A 9,487-nucleotide genomic window follows, 5' to 3' on the forward strand; every position below is an offset into this window, starting at 1 on the left:
TAAAAGAAATGGGTTATATCATTAAGTGAGTTAAATCGGGTTAAAATTTGATAATTTAAGTAAAATCGGATAACTTTTACTGATTTGGATTTTCCATCAAAAGAGGGTTATATTTATTAAGTTTATTGGCGACATGGGTAAAAGTAACTTGCTTTTAACAACAAAGGTAAACTCAACAAATAAAACAAAGTTGAGGAGTAATTTTGATCCTTTTCCCCTTTTTTATTTGAAAAATAGATTTTTTTTGTTTTTGGGAAACAAAAAAGTTTTAGTGGTAGGTTGATGGGGGGGGGGGTAGGGAGTGCACGGGGGGAGGGGTAATTTTTTGAAAAAAAAAATATAGATTATTTTTTTGTTTTTGAAAAACAAAAATTTTTTAAAAGTAGGTTCATAGAAGGTGGGGGGAGGGGGGAGGGGGGTGCCCGGGAGAGGGGACAATTTTTTTAAATATATTTTTGGAAAAACAAAAAAATTTTAGGGGCAGGTTGGTAAAACTTTGGGGGGGGGGGGGTGCCCTAGGGGGTGCGAGTGTTTGTGTGGAGGGGTATATTTTTTTTTTTTTGAAAAACAAACATATTTAAATGGGTTAAAATCATTTTGCCCAAATCATATTTGCTCATATTATATTTAGATAGATTTTAATCCAAACCATTATTTTATCCAATCATATTTAACTCATCCAAATCAGATTCAAAATCCAACTATTTGTCACTGTTAGTTTGGAGAAGGAATGATAGTTTACGTGTATATTAGTTGTTCATCAGAAAAGAGGAAAGAAGGGTCTAGGTCTTTGGGGTGGTGGACTGAGCTGGTCGGAACAGTGACTGCGGGAGGCATGTTGAGAGCTGCTTGCTGGTAGAGTTCTGGTGACTGTCTTCACTGTAATAAATAGGAAACAAAAAATGAAGAGGATTATGGAGGTGAAGAGGAGAAAGAAGAGGGAACCATTATTTTTTGGTTTACTAAGCTTCGCCGAATTTTGGGGTGGTGGTGACCGGAAAAAAAATAAAAAATGAAACCCTTATGAATAAAAATCTGAAAATTCTCAATCCTTGTTTGAAAATATTTCACCACCTTTACAATGACTAAACTATTCTTTATATAGGAAATTGAAAATTACCAATACCATTATTTTAAAATTGTGTCAAAACCAGCTGTTAATAAAATATATGTGTATGAATTTTTGGACTGTGCAAAAATATCAAAATAAATATTAACAAATGTAATAGAGAAAATGATTGTGAAAAATGTAATTAATGTAATCAATGACATGTAAAAAATGCAATTTAATAGATTTAATGATCTTATAAAAAAATAAACAAATATTCAAACGTCTGGCTGTGACAAAAATAATATAAACAAAATTAACCGATAAAAATCCTAATACTTTAAGAAAAAAGGACAACTATCAACAAATTGCATTAGAATGGCAAAACATGTATTTTTGAACTATTTAAAAATAAAATACTCAAAAAGTAATTAATTTTAAAATTATCATACCAACATTTGGTGTCAACATGAGTTATGGTAAAGGTTGGTTTCACACTAGAACCTTATATTTTGGCTTTCGATATTGTTATTGGAGTTTTAAATCTTTATTCACTATGTCATCTTACCTTGATTATAGAATTGTTTTGGAAATAATGTTCATCTAACGAGTAAAAGTTCTTTAGGTTTCTGAAGTGATTCATGAAATATATATGTATGATTAGTAAGCTCTATTTATTATATCAATAAAATCATTGAACTTTAACTATTTTTAAAGTTACTTACCAAACAAATAAAGTTTTCGTCCAAAAATTATATATTTTCTCTGTTCGCTATTGTTTGTCATGTTATGCTTTTCGAAAGTCAATTTTACTAATTTTTAAAGTTAAATTAGATCACATTAATTCGATATTTTAAACCAAAAAATAGATATTCTAAAACTATAAGAAAATGACTATAAATTGTAATTTTTTACATATTAATATAATGAAAAAATATATTTTAAAATGTTAGTCAAATTTTTTATAATTTGACTCTAAATATAAAAACCATAACAAATAATACCAGACGGAGAAAGTAATTCATTCTTTCTACCAAACTGTTCTTTTCTGAAGACAGGGAGTAATTAGTTTGTATAGATCTTCTAGTTAGTCTAGATTTTCTAATATTAGTTGGGAGAAATCTTGCATTTCAATTCTTAAGACTAGTTTTTTAGCTTGTCCGGAGAAAATTAATTGAATGAAGCATTTAATAAAGTCTACAATTAATAACATAGTTGGAGTAGTGTCTTTTTAGACAGAGACATTCCTACTGTCCCTACCAAACATATACATTTATTTACTCTTCTGAATTCCCCTTCTTATTTTTTACACTTCCTTTCAAAATAAAATGATTTTTTTCTTGTAATATTTTAATTTTTATTTTTCATATGACATATTTAAAACATCAAGATCAAAGAATATTTTCATATGTTTGACATAATTTTAATTTATAACCACAAAATTCAAAGTCTTCATTATATTTTTAAATTTTGTGTCAAGTCAAACAAGATCATTCTTTGTAAAACAAAGATAATAATCAGGGGTGGCTCGACAGTGTTAAAAAAAGGACACGTGCCTTAGGCCCCCAAATTTAAGGGGCCTCATTTTTTTATAATAATAGGTTATAAGTTATTATTTTTAACAAATATTGAATACTATTTGTAGAAAAAATAAACATTTCATGAAAAATGAAAGGATTATTAGAAGAAATATGATATATTTTGAGCACTATATCTTATGAAAAATAATTTAAAATAAAAATGTTTATATTATGAGGTGAAAACTAGAAGAAATAAATTATATAAAAGTATTAACAATTTAAGTTTAAGGTCCCGTTTAGTTTTTGCTTTAAGCCTCTAATACATTTGAGCCGCTCCCGATAATAATTACTAGACACATTCGCATTCATATATCATCCTGCTGCATACTTGAAAGTTACCCTATGGGACTTCTACCAAATCCAACCAAAAAAAATTTCACGCTCACTAAATTAAAAAATGATGAATTCAAAGGTGTAACTAACCAAGTAGGGTCAGAATTATGGAAAATTATATTCAAATTTCAATAGAAATTAAAAATAAAAGCTACATAAATTTAATTTTTTTGGTTTTCTTGAACTGCTTAGGAAATAGTTATCTAATACATATAGACATACATGCTAGTGAAGGTAACATGTGCTCAGTGGAATAATTGTAGTACGCGCAAAGTAAACCAAACACAATAGTACGCTGTTGTATCTCAGTCTCGAGCAAAGAAAGATTTGGCTATATGAAACCATACTATTTATGTTGCACCATTTAAATTCAATTTATTGCAATATTATATGAAATAAGAAATTAAATACAAAAGGCACTAAAAGTTCTCTTATTTTTCTGCATGCATACAAATAAACAAAAGAAACAATTACTAAGAAAGCAAACCTAATAGAGGTAACACTACTAAAATATCATTATTTTCTCATAGAAAGATTTTCCATGGCTATTTCCATAAATATTTATGGAAATAGTAATTGTTTCATTTGGAAAAATTTGAAAGAATAATTTGTTTTCCATCATATATTTTCTTGGTGAGCTAATTGAATGGAAAATGTGTGAAAAATCATATTCTATAGCATAAATTGTTGGGTTTTAAAATAAATTTTCTCAGGCTTTTGTTTCTAGTAGTAGTGTATAAATGTGAGATTAACTTTAACAGTTGCTTAGGATGATAACCCAATGATTTTGTTATAAAAGTTAAAACAATATTCATGTTTGTTACTATGTCATTTATCAAAGTGTCATCTTACTTTCACAGGAGAAATGTTACAGTCAAGTTTGAGGCAGAAAAATAGGAAGACTCACCAAATCTTTGCTTTAAGATTCAGAAAGGCCAACAACAATATAAAACAGAGTCCTATGAAGAAAAGGAGATGTACAGAGACAACAAACTTTATATATATATATTTTATATTATTTTTATTGTACCAACTAACCAGTTGGTTAATCCCCATATTTCAAAGTTTTATTAATTGAACATCTTTGAGGCCAATATTCTAAAGAAAAATAATGAGGATTTATTTGATCACTCTAATTGGCCTTTTGTTTGGTTATGCAGGTTAACTTGTAGTTTTATAGATTCAATAATTGTATTCATGGTACTTAATTTTTGTTGTATATGTTGTAAGAATTCAGTAATTAGTATGTGGATGAATGTTTCAGCTGCTTATGATCCATTGGATCCCAATGGGAATATAACTATTAAATGGGATGTCATGTCTTGGACTCCTGATGGCTATGTTGTAAGTCTCCTTTCCTAATTCTCATAATTTTTTTAAGAACTAATGTTATACTTGTTGGAAGTGGTGACCTAGCTTATCGCGGGGAATCTTTGTCTGTTCGCTCCTAGGCTGTGGTAACGATGAACAACTTCCAAATGTACCGACACATTATGAGCCCTGGGTGGACATTAGGGTGGACATGGGCGAAGAAAGAAGTGATATGGACTATGATTGGTGCTCAAGCTACAGAACAAGGTGATTGCTCGAAATTCAAAGGAAATATTCCGCATTGTTGCAAGAAGACTCCCACTGTTGTAGATATGCTCCCTGGAGTACCTTATAACCAACAATTTACTAATTGTTGTAAAGGTAAATGAAGAAGAAATTTATTAAAACTAGATTGGTCCAAAGCTCACAATTCGTACGTCCTTTAATTTTGAAGGTGGAGTTTTGGCTTCTTGGGGCCAAGATCCTCAATCTTCCGTCTCTGCTTTTCAAGTTAGTGTTGGTCAAGCTGGTACCACAAACAAGACTGTAAAACTCCCCAAGAACTTCACTTTGCTTGGACCTGGACCAGGTTACACTTGTAGTCCTGCAAAGATTGTCCCGCCAACCAAATTCTTCACACCTGATCTAAGAAGAAAAACTCAAGCACTCAGTAAGTTGCTTCTTTCTTACTCCGCATGTGTACAAGTGATCCCAGCTTTTCGAGGACAATGTAATTGCCTTATCATTTTATTGTGTAATCCTGTGCAGTGACATGGAATTTAACATGCACATACTCTCAGTTTGTAGCTCAAAAACATCCAAGATGTTGTGTCTCCCTCTCAACTTTCTACAATGAAACCATTACTTCTTGTCCTTCTTGTGCTTGCGGTTGTGAGAACAAACACAAATGCATCAAGTAAGTCCCTCGTGATTTATTTTTACAGTCAGTTAAACATTACTGATTCTCTCGTGACACAAACACAGGAGCGATTCCAAGCTACTCAGTATGGTGGGGGTAAACACTCCACGAAAAGACAATGCACCATTACTACAGTGCACCCAACATATGTGCCCCGTTAGAATCCATTGGCATGTGAAACTCAACTATAAGGAATATTGGAGAGTCAAGATTACTGTTACCAACTTCAATTACAGGGTCAATTACACACAGTGGACTCTTGTTGCTCAACATCCAAATCTTAACAATGTAACTCAAGTTTTTAGCTTTGATTACAAGCCTCTTGTTCCATATCAATCAATAAGTAAGTTCTTTGAAATATTGCATCAATATAAGAGCTAATTTCATGTCTGACTACCCACTATAACAGTAAGCCACAAAACAATCTTAGTCATACTAGGTAAAGTTCAGTTACATTAACATGACAAATAAATAATCTTGTGACTTTACTATTATAGCTAGTGAAATTAATCTTGTAAGCAAAACGTAGCATGGTGTGGAAAAGATTTTAACAAAACTTCTTGTACTGCAGATGACACAGGTATGTTCTACGGTATGAAGTTCTACAATGACTTACTTATGGAAGCAGGGCCAGCTGGAAATGTTCAATCAGAAGTTCTTCTCCAGAAAAATAAGGATACTTTTACCCTTAAACAAGGATGGGCATTTCCTCGAAAAGTATACTTCAATGGCGATGAGTGCATGCTACCACCACCAGATAGTTATCCATATTTACCCAATTTTGCCCACCAGAATCTGGATGCTTTTTCAACATTGTTTCGTTCTATGCTTTTGATTTTACTTGTTCTGTTTTGATCATTTCACTAGTTTGTGAACAAGTAAAAATTTTGAAGCCAAGCAACCATTTCAGTAGTATCGGTAATACACGTACTTGAAAAGTCTTTGATAGAAGAAAGATTTCATCAACTTTTATTACTGCAATCTAGAGTATTTGAGCATGCAGGTTCATGACAAGCAGTACAAATATATTAAAAACTTTGTTAATGTCAGTTCAATGGTCCCGGAATTCCAGAAACTGCTTAAATCAAATACTTCATAAGACATTGCAAAATGTTGTATATAACAAAAAAATCACGAGAGAAATTGAAGAATGATCATCTCAATTTGTTGATTCAATACATACGATTACATTGGTATTTTATACACAATAGAAATAAGAGATAAAAGGAAGCAAATTATTGTACAGTTTATGTTAGTCCTACCAAACATTCTATGTAATATTCTCTAGTTACTGCTATACAATATTCTGAGTTCAAGTGAACCTAGTAGGTTTTTTGCCTAAACCATGTATTTGTATTAAGAAATTTACCCAAATACATAACTATGAATTCTATTATCATTGTATATTAACTCGAGGTTGTTATAGACTTGTAGGAAGCCATAAACTGCAAATCCTGAGTTCCATTGAGTTGCACCAGATAGAACAAAAAAAAAAGGTTTCAGAAGCATTCAACGAGCTTGAGAAACATACAAAATAATATGATTTCAGCATGTAACGAAAACATGTGATCCAACAGCTAGGGGAAATCTACTGATAGGCACTGACCAATTCCAAGTGATAAGACTTCTATGTGTTAGCAAAAGAAGAATGCCATAGAGAACATAAGTGTAACTACTAATTTAAGCAAAGAGACCTTCCACTGGGAAGCAGCATTCAGTATATGTGGATCTGTATCAGGAGGTGGCATGGCTGGAATATCGTTTGACAGATGCGGATATGCCTCTGAAGGTGGCATGACACAGTTATCACCATCGAAATAAACTCTGCGAGGAAAAGCCCATCCCTTATCTAATGTTAAATTTGATGCATCTTTTTGGAGTAGAAGTTCAAACTGGACATTTGCTGAAGGACCAGGTTGCACAAGTAGATCATTAGAGGATTAAACTCCCCATAACATTGCAGTATCATCTGTGGAAAAGATCAGGAATTTAGTCATAAATATGTAAACTAACTCAATAAAGTAATATTCCAACGAAAAGAATGGCAACAAGTAAAGATGTTTATTGGAAATTTAAGCTCAAAATGCAAATAAGGAATTTAACGGATTCATAATTAAGTGAAATATTTGTTTCTTAGTGCTGTCTCACTGGTACAATGCATGGTGTAGTGCTCAACCTATTTCACAGCTAGCTTTAGGGATTAAGTGCACCTTAAGTGATCGTTTGATACGTAACTCTGATTCTAGATTAAAGTACGGGGCAGCTGTGAAAATCTATCTAATGTCTAAGTAGTAACTGTTTTTTAGGTAGCACATTTTATATATTAGATAGAGAACTTACTTATTTGATCACCATAAGGAGTTCATGACTTGTAATTGATGTTGAAACGCCGAGTGATGTTATCAAGGTTGGGATGTTAGACAATTAAGTTCCACTATGAGTAATTCATATGTTAATTGAAGTTTGTTATAGTGATTTTAACCCTCCAATTATCCTTGTAGTTGAGCTTCACATGCCGATAAATTCCAACTGGACACATACGATCTGTGCACTGGACCAAAGGAGTAAAGTTGTTCTTTCCATGGTCCGAAACAATTGAAGCTAGGTGCGGCTTTTCTGACCTACAATAAAAGAAAGGGGAAGTACACCGATAGTAAATTACAAAAGAATTCCAACAATTAAGGTGTGCCCAAAAAAAATATACTAGGACATTATCAACACAACTTCCCGGTTTAGTGCCACTATTCTTGCATCCACAAGAACATGGTACAATTGTGTCATTGTATAATGACAATATAGAGACGCAACATGTAGGATTATTATGACCCATGAACTGTAAGTATATGCATGTGACATTCCAAGTCACTGTCATTAACAACATGACAGAGTTTAGAAATTAGCCTGTACGAAACTGCATCTTACAAATGAGCATGATATTAATAACTTACTCAAAGCCTGTGACACTCTTCTCCCATCTGGAGTAACAAATTTAGTTGGTTTAACAATTTTAGCAGGTCAACATATATATCCAGGTCCTGGTGCATTTAAAGTGAAGTTCTTAGGTATTCTAATTGTATTGTTGGTTGTTCCAGCAGAACCAACAGTGAGTTGGAATGAAATAATGGAATTTGCAGGATCCTGGCCCCATGAGTTGACAACTCCTCCCTTGCAACAATTTGCAGTCTGCTGGTTGTGAGGAGCTTCATGCAACACGTCGATAACTGTTGATCCTTCCCACAGTAATGAGGAATATCTCCTTTGAATTTGAGCAATCACCTTGCTCCGTAGTCTGACTTCCTAGCATGCTCCGTATCATTTCATCCTTTGCCCATGTCCATTTCAAACTCCAGCCTGGTGGTTGAATATGCCTATACTATTGGTAGTTGTTTATAGTCACCACAGCCTGTCCAAATAACCATAATGATTAATGACAAGTCCATTTCACAAAATCCTAATGAGTTATGCCCACGCTGATAGTGTAAAGGGAAATAAATTAGTCCTTACGACATATCCATCTGGTGTCCAGCTGACATGCGTCCTGTCTTCATGTTGTATTATTCCCATTGACTGTGACCAAACTGCGTTTCGGTTCTGCATCAGATGATGAGCCCATGCGAAAACTTTCTCTTTTATGAAATCCCATTTTATTGTGATGTTCCCATTGGGATCAAATGCATCAAACACAAATAAAATAGCAAAAGATGGTAATACAAACACACAAAACTTCTAGTTAAACAAAACCTTAATACATGTTGTGGTAGATCATAACTTTAACAAAAACAAAGAGTTAATAACTTCAATGGTCACTCAACAAGCAATTGTTTTCACAGAAAGTCAATTAACTTTCATTTTCAACTCAATAGTCATTTAACTATCAATTGTTTTCATAGAAAGTCAATTGTCACGACCCAAATCCTGGCCGCGACTGACACCCACACTTACCCTCCTATGTGAGCGAACCAACCAATCTAAACCTTAACATTTCAATGTAATAGCAACAGAAAGTAATGCGGAAGACTTAAACTCATTAATAAAAACCAATTCAATAACTATCAATATTCAACATCTATTATTCCCAAAACCTGGAAGTCATCATCACAAGAACATCTACGATCAAATGACTAAACTAAGAGTATCCTAAAAGCTAAAAATACATAAGAAGCTAGTCCATGTCGGGGTTCAAGGCATCAAGACATGAAGGAGAAGATCCAGTCCAAGCTAGAAGCGTTAGCTCACCCTGAAGATTCGGTTTGACGAAGACTGGCTTGAGTTACTGTTGAGTCGAAGATGACGGCA

The 9,487-nt window shown here is 33.0% G+C and overlaps 1 protein-coding gene and 1 pseudogene across 3 annotated transcripts; one reads left to right on the forward strand and one right to left on the reverse strand.

Annotated features, from left to right (window-relative positions):
• Nucleotides 1-3,737: 3,737 nt before the first annotated feature.
• Nucleotides 3,738-6,146, forward strand: LOC101260407 (COBRA-like protein 4). Of its 3 annotated transcripts, none has more exons than XM_026029844.2 (7): nt 3,738-3,938; nt 4,226-4,305; nt 4,413-4,653; nt 4,727-4,942; nt 5,041-5,188; nt 5,257-5,534; nt 5,763-6,146. In XM_026029844.2, the coding sequence occupies exons 1-7, from the start codon at nt 3,827-3,829 to the stop codon at nt 6,044-6,046; spliced, it is 1,359 nt and encodes a 452-aa protein (XP_025885629.1). In that variant the 5' UTR covers nt 3,738-3,826; the 3' UTR covers nt 6,047-6,146. The 3 variants fall into 3 exon arrangements, with proteins under 3 accessions (XP_025885629.1, XP_004234909.1, XP_019068399.1); XM_004234861.5 differs by having other exon boundaries at nt 3,936-4,121; XM_019212854.3 differs by lacking the exon at nt 3,738-3,938 and having other exon boundaries at nt 3,963-4,305.
• Nucleotides 6,147-6,779: 633 nt separating this feature from the next.
• LOC138347425 (COBRA-like protein 3) lies at nt 6,780-9,058 on the reverse strand (annotated as a pseudogene).
• Nucleotides 9,059-9,487: the final 429 nt, after the last annotated feature.

This window comes from Solanum lycopersicum, chromosome 3 (assembly GCF_036512215.1).
Source record: "Solanum lycopersicum chromosome 3, SLM_r2.1".
Taxonomy (NCBI): Eukaryota; Viridiplantae; Streptophyta; class Magnoliopsida; order Solanales; family Solanaceae; genus Solanum; species Solanum lycopersicum.